At 45.2% G+C, this 25,367-nt stretch overlaps 1 protein-coding gene across 1 annotated transcript; it reads right to left on the bottom strand.

Annotated features, from left to right (window-relative positions):
* Nucleotides 1-6,811: 6,811 nt before the first annotated feature.
* On the bottom strand, nucleotides 6,812-9,485 carry LOC125512638 (putative mannan endo-1,4-beta-mannosidase 9). Its single transcript, XM_048677736.1, has 5 exons — nucleotides 8,968-9,485; nucleotides 7,967-8,161; nucleotides 7,737-7,859; nucleotides 7,400-7,608; nucleotides 6,812-7,321 (listed from the first exon to the last, which is right to left on the bottom strand). The coding sequence occupies exons 1-5, from the start codon at nucleotides 9,316-9,318 to the stop codon at nucleotides 6,958-6,960; spliced, it is 1,242 nt and encodes a 413-aa protein (XP_048533693.1). The 5' UTR covers nucleotides 9,319-9,485; the 3' UTR covers nucleotides 6,812-6,957.
* Between the last annotated feature and the right edge of the window lie 15,882 nt (nucleotides 9,486-25,367).

Genomic DNA, 25,367 nt, shown 5'->3' with positions numbered 1-25,367 from the left:
TTTGGTCTACTTGTCTCGGACGTGATGCCTATATACATGATCATACCTAGATATTCTCATAACTATGCTCAGTTCTATCAATTGCTCGACAGTAATTCGTTTACCCACCGTAATACTTATGCTCTTGAGAGAAGCCACTAGTGAAACCTATGGCCCCCGGGTCTATCTTTCATCATATTAATCTTCCAACACTTAGTTATTTTCTTTGCCGTTTATTTTACTTTGCGTCTTTATTTCTCTTTATCATAAAAATACCAAAAATATTATCTTATCATATCTATCAGATCTCACTCTCGTAAGTGATCGTGAAGGGCTTGACAACCCCTTTATCGCGTTGGTTGCGAGGTTCTTATTTGTTTGTGTAGGTGTGTGGGACTTGAGCGTGATCTCCTACTGGATTGATACCTTGGCTCTCAAAAACTAAGGGAAATACTTACGCTACTTTGCTGCATCACCCTTTCCTCTTCAAGGGAAAACCAACGCAGTGCTCAAGAGGTAGCAGCAAGCAATATGTATATACCCACACCCACAACTTCTTTGTGTTTTTCTCGTGCATATAACATCTACGCATAGACCTGGCTCGGATGCCACTGTTGGGGAACATAGTAATTCCAAAAAAATCCTACGCACATGCAAGATCTATCATGGTGATGCATAGCAACGACAGGGGAAGATTGTTGTCCACGTACCCTCGTAGACTGTAAGCGGAAGCGTTATGACAACGCGGTTGATGCAGTCGTACGTCTTCACGATCTGACCGATCCTAGTACCAAAAGTACGGCACCTCCGCGATCTGCACACGTTCGGCTCGGTGACATCCCACGAACTCTCGATCCAGCTGAGTGTCGAGGGAGAGCTTCGTTAGCACGACGGTGTGATGACGGTGATGATGAAGCTACCATTGCAGGGCTTTGCCTAAGCACTATGATGATATGGCCGAGGTAGATTATGGTGGAGGGGGGCACCGCACACGGCTAAGGGATCAATGGTCAACTTGTGTGTTCTAGGGTGCCCCCTGCCCCCATATATAAAGGAGCAAGGGGGGAGGCCGGCCGGCCCTTGGGGTGCGTCAGGAGAGGAGGAGTCCTCCTCCTAGTAGGAGTAGGACTCCCCTTTCCTAGTCCTACTAGGAGGAGGAAGGGGGGAGGAAGGAGAGGGAGAGAAGAGAAGGAAAGGGAGGTGCCCCCCTTCCCTAGTCCAATTCGGACTTTGGTACCGTCCCTTGGCCGGCCCTCTCTCTCTCGACTTAAGGCCCATGTGGCCCATTAGTTCCCCCGGGGGTTCCGATAACCCCCCAGCACTTCGATAATTATCGAGTGACCCCCGGAACTCATCCAGTGTGCGGATATAGTCATCCAATATATCAATATTTATGTCTCGACCATTTCGAGACTCCTCGTCATGTCCGTGATCACATCCGGGACTCCGAAATATCTTCGGTTCATCAAAACACATAAACTCATAATACTGATCGTCACCGAACGTTAAGCGTGCGGACCCTACGGGTTCGAGAACTATGTAGACATGACCGAGATACGTCTCCGGTCAATAACCAATAGCAGAACCTGGATGTTCATATGGGCTCCAACATATTCTATGAAGATCTTTATCAGTCAAACCGCATAACGATATACGTTGTTCCCTTTGTGATCGGTATGTTACTTGCCCGAGATTCGATCGTCGGTATCTCAATACCTAGTTCAATCTCGTTACCGGCAAGTCTCTTTACTCGTTCCGTAATGCATCATCCCGTAACTAACTCATTAGTCACATTGCTTGCAAGGCTTATAGTGATGTGCATTACCGAGAGGGCCTAGAGATACCTCTTCGATACTCGGAGTGACACATCCTAATCTCGATCTATGCCGACTCAACAAACACCATCGGAGACACCTGTAGAGCATCTTTATAGTCACCCACTTACGTTGTGACGTTTGATAGCACACTAAGTGTTCCTCCGGTATTCGGGAGTTGCATGATCTCATAGTCATAGGAACATGTATAAGTTATGGAGAAAGCAATAGTAACAAACTAAATGATCATCGTGCTAAGCTAACGGATGGGTCAAGTCAATCACATCATTCTCTAATGATGTGATCCCGTTAATCAAATGGTAACTCATGTCTATGGTTAGGAAACATAACCATCATTGATTCAACGAGCTAGTCAAGTAGAGGCATACTAGTGACACTCTGTTTGTCTGTGTATTCACACATGTACTAAGTTTCCGGTTAATACAATTCTAGCATGAATAATAAACATTTATCATGATATAAGGAAATATAAATAACAACTTTATTACTGCCTCTAGGGCATATTTCCTTCACCAACACGTGTCTACAAGAATAAAGTTGCGTAGTAGACATCAGTCACCCCATGTCACCGCTCATCGCACCACCACATGTGGCTTGCACCACCGCACGCCAGTTGCAACAAAAAATCGGTCGCTAGTAGTAACTTTCCCACTGTCAGTTGCAACAAAATTTGCAGCCCGCCAACACCAGCCACACTTCATCGTTCCCTGGGTGTAGCAAAACCAGGTGTCGGTGGTAGCTTTCCCTGTTGCCCGTTGCAGCAAAAAAAGTGCACCGTCGTCACCTGGTTGCAGCAAACCCGGGTGCCAGTGGTAGCTTTCCGGTTGCCGATTGAAGCAAATCGCAGAGCCGGTTGCAGCTTCAACGTCGGTGGCCGTCACCTCTAGTCCACGCTAGTTGCAAAAATTTCCGATCTCGCCGAGGAGATGCGCGGACATGGCTTTCCCGGGTTGCAAGTAGCCCATGGCCTCCCTTTGCAACAACTTTCTTTGATCCGGAAAACAAAATGGAGGGAAAAGGGCTCGCAGAAGCTCACCGACAGCCTAGGAGAAGGATACAACCGTATCATGGGAGGAAGAGAGGAGAGTGGCACGTTTGGAGGAAGGGAAGGGAGAAGCAGAGGGGATCTGAACGAGTGATTGGAAGAGATAATCATCTGTAGGTGGATGGGATGGCCCCCCTTATGACATGGCCACGTTGGGGACCAACACGGGACGATGGACCTAGGCGGATTGTATGACTCGCATGTGACCGGCCCAAGCTTCGGCCTTTTCGCTGGTCACAAACGCTTCCTGTTTCCCTTCTTCCTTTTATCTCCTTAATCTTCTGATCACTCCCCAGTCCCCGCCCGATTTGTATTCCCATTTTACTCTCTGCTGTCAATCAATGCAAGCCAGCCATCAGTTGGATCGTTCGAAAAAAAACTGTAACCAAGGATTAAGATATTCTCCTGGTTGCTGTCTAAACCTAGTGTTTAACCAGGGATGTGCTACTTCGTCGTGGGTGGCTTGGGGAGAAAAAATAAGTTTATCTTGTCATCAAGATGAATCCATTTATCACTCAGTTTTGTTTTTGCTACAAGTACATATATGAATGGAATGTCATTCAATGTATGTTTCCTTCCCTTTGGCCCCCTTTCCAACTTGCAACACTGCACTGCATTGTTGGGATATTTCTCTTAGAGCATCTACAGCCATATTGCACAAACATTACCCCCTAAACACCCACGGACACGCTCGGCCAGTATCCGTTCATGTCCACTTTAATCATTCATTTTTTTCTACCGCCCACCACACCTCTCAAATTAGCATCCTCATTTTGAGGCACTTCAATGAACATGTTATATGTGACACGGCTAGAGCACGCAGCTGCGAGGAACATACCTGCGGCCGGCCCTCCAAGGTGCAACCAACCGCGGTGAGCTCCGCACACGCGAATGCGAGGGCCTCTGCGAGCACGCTACGTCGCTCGGCACGCACGCACACGCATCAGCACGTGGTTGCGGTGCCCAGCACGCGTCGGCGGCTCGGCAACACATGTTGCTACACACACGCATGCGCGGTAGCACACGGCGGCAGCACCTAGTGCATACGGCAGCACGCAAACGCGGCAGCGGCTTCACGCAATTGCAGCAGCACGAGGTGGAGTAATCCATTTTCAAACAAGCATACATGCAAGAAGTTTTTTCTCTCGAATATGTACGAGTGTGTGTATTATGTATTATAGGGTGAAGTGGGGAAGACACCCACGACAACGTTGTGTTACAAGTTACACTGCAACACAAAGCTAACTTGTCTCTGCTACTCACCGTGTTACTCTACGAAAGAAGGCATCGAGATCTCCCTTGAGGCCCCGACTGGAATTGGTGTAAAGTAACACACCGTAAAAAAATATAGGTGTACTTTACTGGTCTAATAAAATAACCATTATTTTACACGTGGTTGTGAACAAGCGCCTAGGTACGAATCTTCAAAGAGCTCCCCGAGCAGTGCCAATTCATCGCCACTAGCGCAAAGGCCATAGAGGATGGAGACATTGGAGGCGCTGTAGAGGGTGGAGATGTTGGAGGCGATGTACACGGGCACCACACTGGGGTTGGTGGCGTTGATGGTGAGGATGACGCCGATGTCCAGCACTGGCGGCGGCCGGAAGTGGAAGCAGCAACGCGGTCACACTCATCTTCGCCCAGACATGGCTCACAAGTCGTTGTTCGCAGCCACAACATCATGCCGCACCCCGTCACTTTATCGCAATACGATGGCATTGCGGGGGTTGTAGCAAGGCGCCATCGCTGCAGCATCGCTTGCAGCACGAGCGGTGTTGCGACAGGGCGGTTGCACCAGCAGTGTTGCTTGTTGTTGCATAGTCACGTCCAGGTTGCACCCGCGTTGTGGTTGCTGAAGCAGCGAGGGATGTTCCAGGGCGAAGTGCGTCAAAGTATGGTCCAAGTTGTAGCAACGGTGATCCTCGTCGTTGTGCGGTTTGACTTGCAGCCCCGCCATGGTTGCTGAAGTGCGAGGGATGTTATTGAAGTAGTGACGATGTTTTAGGTTGGAGCACGTTGAAGCCAAGTCATCGAGATTGCAGCAGTGGCAATGCTACAACCCACTCACATTACAACAAGCCGTCGTTGCTGCATGGCTGGTGGCTAGTTGCACTGCTGCAACATGGGGGTTGCAGCAGCCGGTGTGGTGGCGCCACAACCTCGCGGTGTGGTGGTCAGAGCAAAACAACATCAGTGCCCGAGGAGCTGCAACCGGTGCTTCAATGGATCACCACGTTGTGTTTAGGATGGCGACGCTCACATGGTGCTACAGAGGATAGTGGCGAGTGCATCGTCGTCAGCATCGGCGGCCGGTGCGGGTCATGTGGTACTACAAACAGAGACAAATCATCGTTGGGAAAATAGGTGGGAGAAGGAGACGAGCGGCTCTCGAGAGATAAGGTAGATAAGGCAGGAGACGAGTGGCCCTAGAGGGAAGAGCGGTGCATGGTCGCAACTAGGATATGTTCTGTTCACGCGACACAATTGATTTCTTCCAGAAATCAGTCGGTTGTTTTAAAGTGTTTTCCTTTGTCATTACATTTACAAATGGGATCCTAGAGCATTTGGAAGGAAAGAAACGACAAGCAGCAAAGGGATTGCACCAAGCTTTACCTTCTGGAAAAAAGATTAATTGAAGATTTCTTTCTCCTTACCCATAGGTTAAGAAAAAGCAAAAACCCCGTCTCTCTCGCTTTGTAATTCCCCTACAATAAGAACACGGCTCTACTTCGGCCCAAAGTGGCTAGGCATTTGTAAAGTATGTTCAACAGCTATAACTTTATTTAATTGGAAAGCACGGTGAGATACTCTCTCGCTATTTCAGGGGTACAAAAAGATATATTTACGAGTGGAATGGATTGCAAATGGGAAAGATGATGGATGATCTTCGGTAAGAATTCAGAATACTCGCAGTGGTGGCGAGCGAAGTGTTTAAACATGCTCAAGGATGGGATCCAGCTAGGTGACACATTATTGCCTAATAGCGTGTGATTGTTTAGTCCATGTTGCTGTTCAAGCAACTCAGTAAGATGCCATTAGTCATTTGCTCGTGTGTGCTAATGCTCTTGTGGTAATTTTGTAGCCTTTTCTTAGTGTCGAAATTGTGCCCTCTGAGGTGTGGTCTAATGTTTGGGTTGCTTTTGTTTTGTTTTGTTTTGTACTTGGTCTCTATGGTTCCATCAATTAAACGGGGAGTTACATCGTCCTTTACTTAAAAAAACATGTAGTAGTCTTATTCGTTAGAAAAATGATTTGGATCACCTGACCGTCCATCGGATCGGATCGCTTTATAGTGTACGGATCACTTAGCATTGCTTTCACCCGTCTCATGTTGCTTTAAATTTTTGCATCATTCCACGATGTTGATCACTTGACCCACTCGTGCACTCGTTCTAGCTATATGCTGCTTCTCCTCTATCACCACAACAGGGTGTTTCTCCCTTAATAACCCTCTTCCATTTTAACACAAGCGTCGAGCTCACTGCCATGGATGACCTCGTGGTGACTACAACCCGCAACCAAAGTTCTTTGCGGTGTATGATCGAGGGAGGCCGTGTTTGGCGGCGAAGTCAGTGCTCCATATTGAGGTTGGCGGTTTGAGGATTTTGATGTGGTGATCGCTTGGCATGCTAGAAAGCTCATGTTTTTTTTGCTGCCAACACATTATGTGACATGCTGCGATGATTCTAGGTGTCTGCTATGAACTATGTTTTCATACTACCAATTGATTTTCTTGTTATTGCATATGTTGGCTTACATCCTTGAATACATTGCAACCACTTCTCTTATGGAGTTTGTTGCTACCACCGAGAATTTATTGCATACATAAATAAAATTTGTTGCTTGTATTTGCTTGAATTGTTGTAATGTTTTCTGCAATGTTTTGACATACACCAAGAAGAAATGATGTGATGACATTGCAAACAAAAAGATAACTTGAATTAGGGCTGAGGAGAGGGACGATTTGTTGGCCCGCCGTCCCACGGACGCCTAGCGCTCTTCTATTCATTAGCAACCCGATGTAAATAATTCGAATCCAATGGGCTCGTGAGTCTTCGATTCCTCCACACACATGCATGTGCCACTATCACAAAAAAGCTAGACAGCGGGCGTGAATCTGTCGATCTTGGCGCACTCCTGCGAGACGACCGCGGCGGTGGTGGGGCTGCGCTCGAACACGACGTCATAGCCGTCCGTCCAGCTCTCCATCCCGGGCGCCATGACATGCCAGAAGAGCCCCCCGGCGCACGGCCCGTTCCCCTTCACGGAAGCGTAGATGGCGTCGTATACCATGCGGAAGTAGCCGTCCCGCGCCGCCACCGTGTAGCCGCCGGAGCGCGCGGACCAGCCGAACTCCGCCACCAGCAGCGGCTTCCGCAGCGCTTTCCCCGCGTCCTCGATGTGGGACGCCATCCACCTCTTGGTGAACTCCACCTGCGCCTGGCTGCTCGACCCCGGCATCCTGCCACACACACGCGCGAGTGACACGTTTAATCCATCGATGGTTCGGGCTAGGAGAAGATGAACTTATTTTGCGTACCACTGGTCGGGGTAGACGTGGATGGTGGCGAAGTCGACGGTGGGGATGCGATTGTTGGAGACGAAGTCGGTGCCGGCGGTGTACCCCTGCCCCGGGTTGAACCGCTTGCGCTCCGGCGTGGACTCGCCGTAGAACCCTTCCATGCCAATCTCCACCATGTGCTTGGGGTCGACGTACTTGACGTACGCGGACATCGACGCCACCCAGCGCTGGATGCAAAGTTGCAAATCCATCAAATCAAACTAATGAACGGAATGGCCAAAATAAACAGGCGTGATATATAGGAAGTGAACTGAGGCCATAGATTTTTTTGTTTTGTTTTGTGTGAGTGACCGACCTCCATTGTCTTTCCGGAGAGGTCGCTCGGGACGCGAGGCTCGTTCATCAGCTCCCACGCGAAGATGGTCGGCTCGTCCTTGTACGCCACCCTCGTGAAGGTGTTTACTCGCGTGATCATCCTCTGTTCCACAAACACATATAACCACAATGATATGACGTATATACGGTGCATATCTCGCAAAAAGGAAAACTATACAGTGCAGCAACACTTCCATAAGAGGGAGAGACCTTAATGTGGTTCTTGTAGAACTGTTGGGTGAGCGCGTCAGAGAAGAAGTCGTCGTCGGACCCAAGGTAGTGGCCCCGGTCTCGCGCCCACTTCACGTACTGCTTCTTCCCGCCAAAGCTCTCCATGTTGTTCACCAAGCTCAGGATCAAGTAGATCCCTCGTTTCTTCGCTTCCGCTATTACGAAGTCTAGTCCCTGCACAAATATATTCCAAGGGGAAAAACATATACTTAGTAAATGCAGCATATATACGTGTATGCCACTGTATCTTGCTCTTCAATGGTGAATCGGTACGTTTTCGTGTGAGATCTTTACAGCTCACTTGGAATATACAGTACAATGAAACCTTTTTGCTACCATAGAATATATACAATATAAACTTTTTAATGAACAATTATAAATGAGTAAAAACATTTTAATGAGTAGTAGTAGTAAGATTTTGAAACGCCTGGCCATTGATTAAGATCTTTGGGGCCAGAGCATAGGAGCGTTTGACTTTTGAAAGAACAAATACACATTATTATGTTTTAAAACGGAGGGAGGAGTAAAGTAGTACAATGAAACCCTTTTACTGCCGGGATATATACGATGAAAACTTTTTGATGGACAATAACAATAATAACAAGTAAAAGATTTTAATGAGCAATAGTAGCATTAAGATTTAGTGAGCAGTAAGATTTTAACGAGTATACAATGAAATCTTTTTAATGGGCAAACGAGTAAAACATTTTAATGAGCAATAGTAGCAGTAAGATTTTAAGACGTCTGGCCATTGATTAAGAAGATCTTTGGCGTGACAGACATTATTCGTGTCCATCTGTCTAAATCGTTGCTACTACCACATGATTTTAGCGACGGAAACGAACCTGCATGCAGGACTACTAGGGTAAACGGTATTATGGCTATCTTTGGCGTACGTGTAATTAATCTGCTCAAGTGAAACGGAAATCTCTAGCGTAGCTTTGGCCGCGCCGTTCAACGTGAGACAGACACACACATACCACGAACACTTGCTCATTGTACACGCCGGGGGTGATCTGCAGCGGCCGGTCGCTGCCCTGGCCGTCACTGAAGGCCCAGGTCCTGACGACCGTCGCGCCGAGGCGGGACGCCTGCTCCAGCACGTCCACCACCTTGCTCCGGTCCGCGGGGTTCGACGCCATGTACATGAGCCAGTACGCGTTGAACCCGTCGGCGTAGAACCGCCGCCCGCCCGCCATGAACCGCGCCCCGCTCGCCGTCACAAACCCGCGGGCCTTTGGCCTACCATCCACTTCCCCGGCGCCGGCGGCGACGGCAAGGGCGGCCAAACACGACACGAGCATCACGAGCTGCGGGGTGCTGGTGGCCATGCCTATGTATGTATGCGGAGCCGAAGCTGCCGTGTCTACGTGCAAGTGATTGGCAAAGGTGCAATCTCTCCGGTGATCGGTCGATCACCTGTGTGGATGGGGATGATATGTCGTCCGCGGAGTGCTCGCGTTATGTAGGCACGGCGAGACGAAATAGGCACGGGCCTGTTACGGAGGGTTTACGGAGTGCCTCCGACATGGCAAGGTTTTATTGGATTATAAGGAAGGAGATTGGCCCCATCCACCTGAAAATCACGGGGCGGTGGAGAGATTTTATAGTAAACCCGGTAACAGTCCCGTAATAGGCCCGTGTGTTTAGCATTTTTGCCGCGAGCATAGTGCCGTGCTGACGCTCGCGTTGCCTTGCATTGTGCACGTGCGTCGCTAGGTTCACTGCATGCAGCAGTAATAATGGAGTAGTAAGCGCATGTACGACCCTTAAACCGTCCGCATCTTGGATCACGGAAATCATTTAACGCGGTCCTGTATCGGTCCGCAGCACGGTCCGGGTGTATTCTTTTTTCTTTTTCTTTTTTCACTTCTGCTTCAGTGCAACCTCCTAAACACATCAAAGGTAAAGATTTCTCCACACCTCTTCATAATAAAGAGTATGATGGTCTTTTCTAAAAAAAATACGTCGCGCCGCCTGACATACTTTTTTTAGGCAAGCGGTGCTTGCCGATTGGGCCAGCAAAGTGGCTGCGCTGCTAAGACATGCCTTGATGCGAATAAAGGGTGCATGTTGAAGAGAGTTCAAAGCCAGTGGAGCTAGCGAGTCCGAGTGATTAGTGAATTAGACGAAATTATAAGAACAAGTGGCAGATCCGATTTATTAAAATGATTTCTGGATTGTTTTCGAACTTGAAAAACTTTTTAAATTTTGCAAAAACGCCAACATTGGGAATCTCGAAACAGTTTTGTAAAAAAGGCACACAATTGGAAACGTTAGCATCTTTCAAAGCAATTTTTTGTAAATTTCAACATTATTTGAAAAACATGAAAAATACGAACATTGTCAATATTATGAACACATCTTTGCAAACGAGAACATTTTGTGAAATTCCCTTACATAGTTTTTGAACTTGAGAACAATTGTGAAAATTGGAACATTTTTTGAATTTGTTAACAAAATTTTCTTCACACTTTTAATTTTTTCGCATCAACAAATGTTCAGAATTTCAGAATTTGTTCGTATTTAAAAAAAATTAGAGTTTCAAAATTTGCTCGTGTGATTTTTTTAAAAATAATTCAGAATTTCTAAAAAAACTTTCTTATTTTTTAAATGTGTTCATAATTTCAAAGTGCGCTTCAAGTTTTCAAAGATTATTCGTGTTTTCAACAAAAAATATCATTTCAAAACATTGTTCACAAATTAAAAAATATTTGCATATTAAAAAAAGTTCATGGACTTAAAAAATATAAGCATTTCCACATTTTGTTTTAAAAATTCGAAAAAGTTTCTATTTAAAAAAATTGTTCATGGACTTTAAAATATATCGGTATTTAAAAAATGTTCTCAAGTTTCAGTGAACGTTCCAAATTTTGCAAACGTTCTGTGCCGCTTCCGTGTGTTCATAAAAGACTCGCGCTAGGTTTAATCTAAGGCAACTGGCAGATGGAGAGGCTATCAACACTTAATCATAGCTCCAGGGTCACGAGATTGAATCCCGATAGCTTGTCATATGTTTTCTTGAATTTTTACGCCATGCACTATTTCGGTTCCTATTAGTGGGTCGGCCCAGTAGGAGTGGATTTGTCAAATGTCCATATTACTCTTTATACGTTTAGGGAGGCGGTTGTACCGAAGAGGGAGTCTTTTCACTTCTTGAGAAAACGTCCTCGAGGCTATTTATTAGTTAGTGGCGACTTTATACCTGATTGAACATGCTCAATTTTGAAAACTAGGAATTGCATTCTAAATGGTGAAGCACGCGGGGGGGGGGGGGGGGGCTCTCCCCCTCTCTCCCGGTGGCGCTGGAGCACCGCCGGGGGAACCATCGTGACAACAATCTACTCCAACAACTTTGTCGCCGTCATCACCAACTTTCTCGCCCTCTATGCAGCAGTGTAATCTCTCTCTTCCGCTGTAATCTCTACTTAAACATGGTTCTTTATGCTAAATATTATTATCCAGTTATGTGTTGCACCTCTATGATGTTTTAGTAGATTCTTTTTGTCCTATGGGTTAATTGTGGTATGGTGTGGTTGATATGAATTATATATTATTATGGTGTTGTTGTATGGTGCCTTCTGTGTCGCGCAAGCGTATGGGATTCACTGTTGTAGGGTGTTACAGTTGTTGGAAATATGCCCTAGAGGCAATAATAAATTAGTTATTATTATATCATATTTCATTGTTCATGATAATCATTTATTATCCATGCTATAATTGTATTGATAGGAAACTCAGATACACGTGTGGATACATAGACAACACCATGTCCCTAGTAAGCCTCTAGTTGACTAGCTCGTTGATCAATAGATGGTTACGGTTTCCTGACCATGGACATTGGATGTCATTGATAACGGGATCACATCATTAGGAGAATGATGTGATGGACAAGACCCAATCCTAAGCCTAGCACAAAAGATCGTGTAGTTCGTATGCTAAAGCTTTTCTAATGTCAAGTATCATTTCCTTAGACCATGAGATTATGCAACTCTCGGATATCGTAGGAGTGCTTTGGGTGTGCCAAACGTCACAACGTAACTGGGTGGCTATAAAGGTACACTACGGGTATCTTCGAAAGTGTCTGTTGGGTTGGCACGAATCGAGACCGGGATTTGTCACTCCGTGTAACGGAGAGGTATCTCTGGGCCCACTCGGTAGGACATCATCATAATGTGCACAATGTGACCAAGGAGTTGATCATGGGATGTGTTACGGAACGAGTAAAGAGACTTGTCGGTAACGAGATTGAACAAGGTATCGGGATACCGACGATCGAATCTCGGGCAAGTATCGTACAGATAGACAAAGGGAATTGTATACGGGATTGATTGAATCCTTGACATCATGGTTCATCCGATGAGATCATCGTGGAGCATGTGGGAGCCAACATGGGTATCCAAATCCCGCTGTTGGTTATTGACCAGAGAGTTGTCTTGGCCATGTCTGCATGACTCCCGAACCCATAGGGTCTACACACTTAAGGTTCGATGACGCTAGGGTTTATAGGGAAAGTATGTACGCGGTTACCGAATATTGTTCAGAGTCCCGGATGAGATCCCGGACGTCACGAGGAGTTCCGGAATGGTCCGAAGATAAAGATTGATATATAGGAAGTATGGTTTTGGCCACCGGAAGTGTTCCGGGCATCACCGGTAGTGTACCGGGACCACCGGAGGGTCCCGGGGGTCCACCAGGTGGGGCCACCAGCCCCGGAGGCATACATGGGCCAATAGTAGGAAGGGACCAGCCCCTAGGTGGGCTGGGGCGCCTCCCACCAAGGCCCAAGGCGCCTCCAAGAGGAGAAGGGGGCAAACCCTAGGGCAGATGGGCCCTAAGGCCCACCCCAGGTGCGCCTCCTCCTCTCCCCCTTGTGGCCGCCACCCTAGATGGGATCTAGGGTTGCCGCACCCCTTGGGGTGGGAACCCTAGGTGGGGGCGCAGCCCTCCCTCTCCCCCTATATATAGTGGAGGCAAAGGGGCAGCCCAACACACGAAGTTCTTCCCCTGTTGGCGCAACCCTACCTCTCTCCCTCCTCGTCTCTCGTAGTGCTTGGCGAAGCCCTGCTGGTGTCCCACGCTCCTCCACCACCACCACGCCGTTGTGCTGCTGCTGCACGGAGTCTTCCCCAACCTCTCCTTCTCCCGTTGCTGGATCAAGGCGTAGGAGACGTCACTGGGCTGCACGTGTGTTGAACGCGGAGGCATCGTTGTTCGGCGCTTAGATCGGAATCAACCGCGATCTGAATCGCTACGAGTACGACTCCTTCATCCGCGTTCTTGTAACGCTTCTGCTTAGCGATCTACAAGGGTATGTAGATGCACTCTCCTTCCCCTCGTTGCTAGATTACTCCATAGATTGATCTTGGTGATGCATAGAAAATTTTAAATTTCTGCTACGATCCCCAACAGTGGCATCATGAGCTAGGTCTATGCGTAGTTTCTATGCACGAGTAGAACACAAGTTGTTGTGAGCGTCGATTTTGTCAATTTACTTGCCGTTACTAGTCTTATCTTGATTCGGCGGCATCGTGGGATGAAGCGGCCCGGACCGACCTTACACGTACTCTTACGTGAGACCGGTTCCACCGACTGACATGCACTAGTTGCATAAGGTGGCTAGCGGGTGTCTGTCTCTCCCACTTCAGTCGGATCGGATTCGATGAAAAGGGTCCTTATGAATGGTAAATAAAAATTGGCATATCACGTTGTGGTTTTGGCGTAGGTAAGAAACGTTCTTGCTAGAAACCTATAGCAGCCACGTAAAAACTTGCAACAACAATTAGAGGACGTCTAACTTGTTTTTGCAGCATATGCCTTGTGATGTGATATGTCCAAAAGGATGTGATGAATGATATATGTGATGTATGAGATTGATCATGTTCTTGTAATAGGAATCACGACTTGCATGTCGATGAGTATGACAACCGGCAGGAGCCATAGGAGTTGTCTTAATTTATTTATGACCTGCGTGTCAACATAAACGTCATGTAATTACTTTACTTTGTTGCTAAAGCGTTAGCCATAGTAGTAGAAGTAATAGATGACGAGACAACTTCAAGAAGACACGATGATGGAGATCATGATGATGGAGATCATGGTGTCATGCCGGTGACAACGATGATCATGGAGCCCCGAAGATGGAGATCAAAAGGAGCAAAATGATATTGGCCATATCATGTCACTATTTGATTGCATGTGATGTTTATCATGTTTTACATCTTATTTGCTTAGAACGACGGTAGCTTAAATAAGATGATCCCTCGCAATAATTTCAAGAAAAGTGTTCCCCCTAACTGTGCACCGTTGCGAAGGTTCGTCATTTCGAAGCACCACGTGATGATCGGGTGTGATAGATTCTAACGTTCGAATACAACGGGTGTAAGCCAGATTTACACACGCAATACACTTAGGTTGACTTGACGAGCCTAGCATGTACAGACATGGCCTCGGAACACGGAAGACCGAAAGGTCGAGCATGAGTCGTATAGAAGATACGATCAACATGAAGATGTTCACCGATGTTGACTAGTCCGTCTCACGTGATGATCGGACACGGCCTAGTTGACTCGGATCATGTTTCACTTAGATGACTAGAGGGATGTCTATCTGAGTGGGAGTTCATTAAATAATTTGATTAGATGAACTCAATTATCATGAACATAGTCTAAATTGTCTTTGCAAATATGTTGTAGATAAATAGCTCATGTTGTAGTTCCCTGTTTCAATACGTTCCTAGAGAAAGATTAAGTTGAAAGATATTGTAAGCAATGATGCGGACTAGGTCCGTAGTCCGAGGAGTGTCCTCACTGCTACACAGAAGGCTTACGTCTTTGATGCACCACTCAATGTGCAAACCCCTACAACGTCATCTGTGGATGTTGTGAACACGTGACAGACACATTCTGATGACTACCTGATAGTTTAGTGCACCATACTTTACGGCTTAGAATCGGGATTCCAATGACGTTTTGAACGCCATAGAACATATGAGATGTTCCAAGAGCTGAAATTGGGATTTCAGGCTCATGCCCGTGTTGAGAGGTGTGAGACCTCTGACAAGTTCTTTTGCCAACAAGACGGAGGAGAATAGCTCAGCTAGTGAGCATGTGCTCAGAATGTCTAGATGCTATAATCACTTAAATAAAATGGGAGTTAAACTTCCAGATAAGATAGTGATTGATAGAGTTCTCTGGCCACTATCACTAAGCTACTAGATCTTCGTGATGAACTATGACATGCAAGGGATGGAGTTGATCCCGGAGCTGTTCGCAGTGCTTAAGACCGCAAAAGGTAGAAATCAAGAAGGAGCATCAAGTGTTGACGGTTTAACAAGACCACTGGTTTCAAGAAGGGCAAGGGCTAGAAGGGAAACTTCATGGATGGCAAACCAGTTGCCGCTCCAGTGAAGGAACCCAAGGTTGAACCCAAACCCGAGACTAAGTGCTTCTATTGTAAGGGGAACAGTCACTGGTAGCGGAATTACCCCAAATGCATGGTAGATAAGAAGGCTGGAAACTTCAACAAAGTATATACGTGTTATTAATGTGTACCTCACTAGTACTCCTGGTAGCACCTGGGTATTGGATACCGGTTCAGTTGCTATTATTGGTGACTTGAAACAAAAGCTACGGACTAATGGAGACTGGCTAAGGGCGAGGTGACAATGTGTGTTGGAAGTGTTTCCAAAGTTGATGAGATCACCATCGCACGCTCCATCTGCCTTCGGGATTAGTATTGAACCTAGATAAATGTTATCAGGTGTCTATGTTGAGCATGAATATGATTAGATCATGTTCATTGCAATACGGTCATTCATTTAAGTTAGAGAATAATGGTTATTCTGTTTACATGAATGATACCTTTCATGGTCATGCACCCTATGTGAATGGTTCATTGAATCTTGGTCGTGGTAATACACATGTTCACGCCAAAATATGTAGAGTTAATAATGATAGTACCACTTTCTCGTGGCACTACCGCTTAGATCATATTGGCGTAAGATGCATGAAGAAACTCCATGTCGATGGATGTTTGGAGTCACTTGATTTTGAATCATTTAACACATGCGAGCCATGCCTCATGGGCAGGATGACTAAGACCCCATTTTCAGGTACAATGAAACGGGCAAGTGACTTGTTGGAAATCATGCATGTTGATGCATGTGATCCAATGAGAATTGAAGCGTGTGGAGGATATCGCTATTTTCTCATCTTCACTGACGATTTGGGTAGATATAGGTATATCTACTTAATGAAGCGCAAGTCTGAAACGTTTGAAAAAGTTCAAGAGATTTCAGAGTGAAGTTAAGAATCATCATAACAATAAGATCATGTTCCTACGATCTGATCAAAAGGGGATTTTCTGAGTTATGAGTTTGGCAATCACTTAAGACATTGCGAAATTGTTTCACAGTTGAAGCCACCTGGAACACCACAAGGTAATGGTGTGTCCGGACGTCGTAATCGAACCCTGTGAGATATGGTGCGATCTATGATGTCTCTTACCAATCTACCATTTTCATTTTGAGGTTATGCGTTAGAGACAGCTGCATTCACTTTAGATAGGACACCATCTAAGTCCGTTGAGACGACATCATATGAACATTGGTTTGGCAAGAAACCAAAGTTGTCGTTTCTTAATGTTTGGGGCTGCGATGTTTAAGGCTTCAGCTAGAGAATCTCGAACCCAAAAGCAGGCAAACACATCTTCATAGGATACCCAAAGGTGACAGTTGGGTATACCTTCTATCTCAGATCCGAGGGCAAATTGTTTGTCGCTAAGAACGGGTCCTTTCTCGAGAAGGAGTTTCTCTCGAAAGAATTGAGTGGGAGGAAGATAGAACTTGATGAGGTTGTCGAACCTTTATTTCAACCAGAGAATGATGCAACACAGAAAGATGTTTTCTGTGGCACCTACGTCTGTTGAATAGGAAGTTAATGATAGTGATCATGAAGCTTCGGATCAAGTTGCTATCGAACCTCGTAGGTCGACAAGGATATGTACTACTCTTGAGTGGTACGGTAATCCTGTCTTAAATATCATGTTGTTAGACAACAATGAACCTACGAGCTATGGAGAAGCAATGGTGGGCCCGTAGTCCGACAAATGGTTATAAGCCATGAAATCTGAGATAGGATCCATGTATCAGAACAAAGTATGGACTTTGGTGGACTTGCCCGTTGATCGGCAAGCCATTGAGACAAATGGATCTTTAAGAAGAAGACGGACGTGGGCGGTAATGTTACCGTCTATGAAGCTCAACTTATGGGAAAGAGTCTTTTCACAAGTTCAAGGAGTTGACTACGATGAGAATTTCTCACCCGTAGCGATGCTTAAGTCCGTCGGAATCATGTTAGCATTAGCTGTATTTTTCGATTATGAAATCTTACATATGGATGTCAAAACAAGTTTTCTTACCAAGTTTTCGTGAGAAAAGTTGTATGTGATACAATAAAAGGTTTTGTTGATCCTAAGGATGCTAAAAGGTATGCTGGCTCCAGCAATCCTTCTATGGACTAGAGCAAGCATCTCGGAATCGGAATATATGTTTTGATGGAGTGAGTGGGAGCACTACAACATTTCTGATAAATATATGTGGATGACATATTGTTGATCCGAAATAATGTAGAATTTCTGGAAAGCATAAACGGTTGTTTGAAGAGTGATTTTCAAAGGAAGACCTGGATAAAGCTGCTTACATATTGGGCATCAAGATCTATAGAGATAGATCAAAATGCCTGATGATACTTTCAAAGAACGCACACCTTGACATGTTTTTGAAGGAGTTCAAAATAGATCAGTCAAAGAAGGGGTTCTTACCTGAGTTGTAAGGTGTGAAGTTGAGTAAGACTCAAAGCTTGACCACGGCAGAAGAAAGAGGAAGGACGAAGGTCGTCCCCTATGCTCTTGTCATAGGCTCTATACGGTATGCCATGCTGAGTACCGCACCTGATGTGTGCCTTGCCACATGTCTGGCAAGAGGGTACAAAGGTGATCTAGGACTGGATCACCAGATAGCGGTCAAAATTGTCCTTAGAGGAATAAGGAAATGTTTCTCGGTTATGGAGGTGATAAAGAGTTCGACGTAAAGAGTTACATCGATGCAAGCTTAACACCTATCCGGATAGCTCTGAGTAGAGATACCGGATACGTATAATGGAGCAACAATTTGGAGAAGCTCCAAGTGGAACATGGTAGCAGCATCTACGATATGACATAAAGTTTTGCGAAATACATAGGGATCTAAATATGGCAGACCCGTTGACTACAACCTCTCTCACAAGCATAACATGATCAAACCCAGAACTCATTGAGTGTTAATCACATAGTGATGTGAACTAGATTATTGAGTCTAGTAAACTCTTTGGATGTTGGTCACATGGCGATGTGACCTGTGAGTGTTAATCACATGGCGATGTGAACTAGATTATTGACTCTAGTGCAAGTGGGAGACTGTTGGAAATATGCCCTGCAGGCAATAATAAATTAGTTATTATTATATTTCATTATTCATGATAATCGTTTGTTATCCATGCTAGAATTGTATTGATAGGAAACTCAGATACATGTGTGGATACATAGACAACACCATGTCCCTAGTAAGCCTCTAGTTGACTAGCTCGTTGATCAATAGATGGTTACGGTTTCCTGACCATGGACATTGGATGTCGTTGATAACGGGATCACATCATTAGGAGAATGATGTGATGGACAAAGACCCAATCCTAAGCCTAGCACAAGATCATGTAGTTCGTATGCTAAAGCTTTTCTAATGTCAAGTATCATTTCCTTGGACCATGAGATTGTGCAACTCCCGGATACCGTAGCAGTGCTTTGGGTGTGCCAAACATCACAACGTAACTGGGTGGCTATAAAGGTACACTACAGGTATCTCCGAAAGTGTCTGTTGGGTTGGCACGAATCGAGACTGGGATTTGTCACTCCGTGTAAACGGAGAGGTATCTCAGGGCCCACTCGGTAGGACATCATCATAATGTGCACAATGTGATCAAGGAGTTGATCACGGGATGATGTGTTACGGAGTGAGTAGAGAGACTTGCCGGTAACGAGATTGAACAAGGTATCGGGATACCGACGATCGAATCTCGGGCAAGTATCATACCGCTAGACAAAGGGAATTGTATACGGGATTGATTGAATCCTTGAAATCGTGGTTCATCCGATGAGATCATCGTGGAGCATGTGGGAACCAACTGTTGGGGAACATAGCATAAATTCAAAATTTTCCTACGTGTCACCAAGATCTATCTATGGAGTCATCTAGCAACGAGGGAGGAGTGGATCTACATACCCTTGTAGATCGCGCGTAGAAGAGTTCAAGAGAACGGGGTTGATGGAGTCGTACTCGTCGTGATCCAAATCACCGATGATCCTAGCGCCGAACGGACGGCACCTCCACGTTCAACACACGTACGGAGCAGCGACGTCTCCTCTTCCTTGATCCAGCAAGGGGAAGGAGAGGTTGATGGAGATCCAGCAGCACGACGGCGTGGTGGAAGTAGCGGGATTCCAACAGGGCTTCGCCAAGCGCTGCGGGAGGAGGGAGATGTGTCATGGGAGGGAGAGGGAGGCGCCAGGCTTGGGTATGGTTGCCCTCCCTTCCCCCCACTATATATAGGGCCAAGGAAGAGGGGGGGCGCAGCCTTGGCCCTTCCTCCAAGGAAGGGTGCGGCCAAGGGAGGAGTCCCTCCTCCCCAAGGCACCTCGGAGGTGCCTTCCCCCTTTAGCACTCTTCCTTTCCCTCTTCTCTTGGCGCATGGGCCTCTTGGGCCTGGTGCCCTTGGCCCATATAGGCCAAGGCGCACTCCCTACAGCCCATGTGGCCCCCGGGGCAGGTGGCCCCACCCGGTGGACCCCCGGGACCCTTCCGGTGGTCCCGGTACAATACCGGTGACCCCGAAACTTGTCCCGATGGCCTAAATAGCACTTCATATATATAAATCTTTACCTCCGGACCATTCCGGAACTCCTCGTGACGTCCGGGATCTCATCCGGGACTTCGAACAACTTTCGGGTTACCGCATACTAATATCTCTATAACCCTAGCATCACCGAACCTTAAGTGTGTAGACCCTACGGGTTCGGGAGACATGCAGACATGACCGAGATGACTCTCCGGTCAATAACCAACAGTGGGATCTGGATACCCATGTTGGCTCCCATATGTTCCACGATGATCTCATCGGATGAACCACGATGTCAAGGACTTAATCAATCCCGTATGCAATTCCCTTTGTCTATCGGTACGATACTTGCCCGAGATTCGATCGTTGGTATCCCGATACCTTGTTCAATCTCGTTACCGGCAAGTCTCTTTACTCGTTCCGTAACACATCATCCCGTGATCAACTCCTTGATCACATTGTGCACATTATGATGATGTCCTACCGAGTGGGCCCAGAGATACCTCTCCATTTACACGGAGTGACAAATCCCAGTCTCGATTCGTGCCAACCCAACAGACACTTTCGGAGATACCTGTAGTGTACCTTTATAGCCACCCAGTTACGTTGTGACGTTTGGCACACCCAAAGCACTCCTACGGTATCCGGGAGTTGCACAATATCATGGTCTAAGGAAATGATACTTGACATTAGAAAAGCTTTAGCATACGAACTACATGATCTTGTGCTAGGCTTAGGATTGGGTCTTTGTCCATCACATCATTCTCCTAATGATGTGATCCCGTTATCAACGACATCCAATGTCCATGGTCAGGAAACCGTAACCATCTATTGATCAACGAGCTAGTCAACTAGAGGCTTACTAGGGACATGGTGTTTTCTATGTATCCACACATGTATCTGAGTTTCCTATCATTACAATTCTAGCATGGATAATAAACGATTATCATGAACAAGGAAATATAATAATAACTAATTTATTATTGCCTCTAGGGCATATTTCCAACAGTCTCCCACTTGCACTAGAGTCAATAATCCAGTTCACATGATATGTGATTAACACTCAAGGTCACATCCCCATGTGACTAACACCCAAAGAGTTTACTAGAGTCAATAATCTAGTTCACATTACCATGTGATTAGCACTCGATGAGTTCTGGGTTTGATCATGTTATGCTTGTGAGAGATGTTATAGTCAACGGGTCTGAATCTTTCAGATCCATGTGTGCTTTACAAATCTCTATGTCATCTCCTAGATGCAGCTACCATGTTCTATTTGGAGCTATTCCAAACAACTGTTCTACTATATGAATCTAGTTTACTACTCAGAATAATCTGGATTAGTATCAAAGTTTGCATCGGCGTAACCCTTTACGACGAACTCTTTTACCACCTCCATAATCAAGAAAATTCCTTAGTCCACTAGTTACTAAGGATATCTTTGACCGCTGTCTTGTGATCCATTCTTAGATCACTCTTGTACCCCTTGACTGACTCATGGCAAGGCACATTTCAAGTGCGGTACACAGCATAGCATACTGTAGAGCCTATGTCTTAAGCATAGGGGACGACCTTCGTCCTTTCTCTCTATTCTGCCGTGGTCGAGCTTTAAGTCTTAACTTCATACCTTACAACTCAGGCAAGAACTCCTTCTTTGACTGATCCATCTTGAACACCTTCAAGATCATGTCAAGGTATGTGCTCATTTGAAAGTACCATTAAGCGTTTTGATCTATCCTTATAGTTCTTGATGCTCAATGTTCAAGTAGCTTAATCCAGGCTTTCCATTGAAAAACACTTTCCAAATAACCCTATATACTTTCCAGAAATTCTACGTCATTTCTGATCAACAATATGTCAACATATATTTATCAGAAATTCTATAGTGCTCCCACTCACTTTTTTGGAAATACAAGTTTCTCATAAACTTTGTATAAACCCAAAATCTTTGATCATCATCAAAGCATACATTCCAACTCCGAGATGCTTACTCTAGTCCCTAGAAGGATTGCTGGAGCTTTGCATACTTATTAGCATCTTTCAGGATTGACAAAACCTTCCGGTTTGTATCACATACAACCTTTCCTCAAAAAAACATCGAGGAAACAATGTTTTGATATCCTATCTGCAAGATTTCATAAATAATGCAGTAATCGCTAATATAATTCCAACAGACTCTTAGCATCGCTGCGAGTGAGAAAGTCTCATCGTAGTCAACTCCTTGAACTTGTCGGAAAACATCTTAACGACAAGTCGAGCTTTCTTAATGGTGACATTTACCATCATTGTCCGTCTTCCTTTTAAAATCCATCTGTACTCAACAGCCTCACGACCATCGAGCTGTTCTGTCAAAGTCTACACTTTGTTTCCATACATGGATCCTCTCTCGGATTTTATGGCCTCGAGCCATTTATCGGAATCCGGGCCCACCATCGCTTCTCTATAGCTCGTAGGTTCATTGTTGTCTAGCAACATGACTTCCAAGACAGGATTACGTACCACTCTCAAGTAGTATGCATCCTTGTCATCCTACGAGGTTTGGTAGTGACTTGATCTGAAGTTTCATGATCACTATCATAAGCTTCCACTTCAATTGGTGTAGGTGCCACAGGAACAACTCCCTCTGCCCTGCCACACGCTAGTTGAAAAGATGGTTCAATAACCTCATCAAGTCTCCACCATCCTCCCACTCAATTCTTTCGAGAGAAACTTTTCCTCGAGAAAGGACCCGATTCTAGAAACAATCCCTTATTGCTTTCGAATCTGAGACAGGAGGTATACCCAACTGTTTTGGGTGTCCTATGAAGATGCATTTATCCGCTTTGGGTTCGAGCTTATCAGCCTGAAACTTTTCCGCATAAGCGTCGCAGCCCCAAACTTTTAAGAAATAACAACTTAGGTTTCTCTAAACCATAGTTCATACGGTGTCATCTCATCGGAATTACGTGGTGCCCCTTTTAAAGTGAATGTGTTTGTCTCTAATGCCTAACCCATAAACTATTATGGTAATTTGATAAGAGACATCGTGGTATGCATCATATCCAATAGGGTGCAGTTATGATGTTCGGACACACCATCACACTATGGTGTTCCAGGCTGTATTAGTTGTGAAACAATTTCCACAATGTCTTAATTTTGTGCCAAACTCGTAATTCAGATATTCATCTCTATGATCATATCATAGATATTTTATCCTCTTGTCACGACGATCTTTCAACTTCACCCTGAAATTACTTGAACCTTTCAATAATTCAGACTCATGATTCATCAAGTAAATGTACTCAACATCTACTCAAACCATCTGTGAAGTAAGAACATAACGATGTCCACTACACGCCTCAGCACTCATTGGACTGCACACATCAAAATGTATTACTTCCAACAAGTTGCTTTCCAGTTCCATTTTACTGAAAAACGAGGCTCTCAGTCATCTTGCCCATGTGGTATGATTTGCATGTCTCAAGTGATTCAAAATCAAGTGAGTCCAAACGGTCCATTTGCATGGAGTTTCTTCATGCATATACACCAATAGACATGGTTCGCATGTCTCAAACCTTTCAAAAATGAGTGAACCCAAAGATCCATCAACATGGAGCTTCTTCATGCGTTTTATACCGATATGACTTAAGTGGCAGTGCCACAAGTAGGTGGTACTATCATTACTATCTTTTGGCATGAACATGTGTATCACTACGATCGAGATTCAATAAACCATTCATTTCAGGTGTAAGACCATTTGAAGGTATTATTCAAATAAACAGAGTAACCATTATTCTCTTTAAATGAATAACCGTATTGCGATAGACATAATCCAATCATGTCTATGCTCAACGCAAACACCAAATAACAATTATTTAGGTTTTAATACCAATCTCGATGGTAGAGGGAGCGTGCGATGCTTGATCATATCAACCCTGGAAACACTTCCAACACATATCGCCAGCTCACCTTTAGCTAGTCTCCGTTTATTCCGTAGCTTTTATTTCGAGTTACTAACACTTAGCAACCGAACCGGTATCTAATACCCTGGTGCTACTAGGAGTACTAGTAAAGTACACATTAACATAATGTATATCCAATATACTTCTATCGACAGCCTTCTCATCTACCAAGCAACTAGGGTAATTCTGCTCCAGTGGCTGTTCCCCTTATTACAGAAGCACTTAGTCTCGGGTTTGGGTTCAACCTTGGGTTTCTTCACTAGAGCAGCAGCTGATTTGCCGTTTCATGAAGCATCCCTTTTTGCCCTTGCCCTTCTTGAAACTAGTGGTTTCACCAACCATCAACAATTGATGCTCCTTCTTGATTTCTACTTTTGTGGTGTCAAACATCGCGAATATCTCAAGGATCATCATATATGTCCCTGATATATTATAGTTCATCACGAAGCTCAAGCAGCTTGGTGGTAATGACTTCGGAGAACCATCACTATTTCATCTGGAAGATCAACTCCCACTCGATTCAAGCGATTGTTGTACTCAGACAATCTGAGCACAAGTTCAACAATTGAGCTTTTCTCCCTTAGTTTGCAGGCTAAGAAAATCGTCGGAGGTCTTATACCTCTTGACATGGGCATGAGCCTGAAATCCCAATTTCAGCCCTCGAAACATCTCATATGTTTCACGACGTTTCAAAACGTCTTCGGTGCCTCAACTCTAAGCCGTTTAACTGAACTATCACGTAGTTATCAAAATGTGTATGTCAGATGTTCGCAACATCCATAGACAACGTTCGAGGTTCAGCACACTGAGCGGTGCATTAAGGACATAAGCCTTCTACTGTCTGCATAATTGCTACTATCAACTTTCAACTAATTTTTCACTAGGAACATATCTAAAAAGTAGAACTAAAGCGCGAGCTACGACATAATTTGCGAAGACCTTTTGACTATGTTCAGGATAATTTAGTTCATCTTATGAACTCCCACTCAGATAGACATCCCTCTAGTCATCTAAGTGATTACATGATCCGAGTCAACTAGGCCGTGTCCGATCATCACGTGAGACGGACTAGTCAACATCGGTGAACATCTTCATGTTGATCGTATCTACCATACGACTCATGCTCGGACACGGCCTAGTCAACATCGGTGAACATCTTCATGTTGATCGTATCTACCATACGACTCATGCTCGACCTTTCGGTCTCTTGTGTTCCGAGGCCATGTATGTACATGCTAGGCTCGTCAAGTCAACCTAAGTGTTTCGCGTGTGTAAATCTGGCTTACACCCGTTGTATGTGAACGTAAGAATCTATCACACCCGATCATCACGTGGTGCTTCGAAATGACGAACTTTCGCAACGGTGCACAGTTAGGGGGAACACTTTCTTGAAATTTTAATAAGGGATCATCTTATTTACTACCGTCGTTCTAAGCAAATATGATGCAAAAACATGATAAACATCACATGCAATCAAATAGTGACATGATATGGCCAATATCATATTGCTCC

This window comes from Triticum urartu, chromosome 6 (genome assembly GCF_003073215.2).
Source record: "Triticum urartu cultivar G1812 chromosome 6, Tu2.1, whole genome shotgun sequence".
In the NCBI taxonomy this organism is placed as follows: Eukaryota; Viridiplantae; Streptophyta; class Magnoliopsida; order Poales; family Poaceae; genus Triticum; species Triticum urartu.
The sequence above is the reverse complement of the archived record's forward strand: the minus strand, read 5'-3'. Positions and strand labels throughout refer to the sequence as shown.

Excerpts from the sequence above, each read along its gene's own strand:
- LOC125512638 (XM_048677736.1), bottom strand. The coding sequence starts at position 9,318 with ATGGCCACCAGCACCCCGCAGCTCGTGATGCTCGTGTCGTGTTTGGCC. Across the intron at positions 8,162-8,967 it reads ACAATGAGCAAGTGTTCGTG|GGACTAGACTTCGTAATAGC; the intron begins GTATGTGTGTGT and ends ATATTTGTGCAG. Across the intron at positions 7,860-7,966 it reads TCTACAAGAACCACATTAAG|AGGATGATCACGCGAGTAAA; the intron begins GTCTCTCCCTCT and ends TTTGTGGAACAG.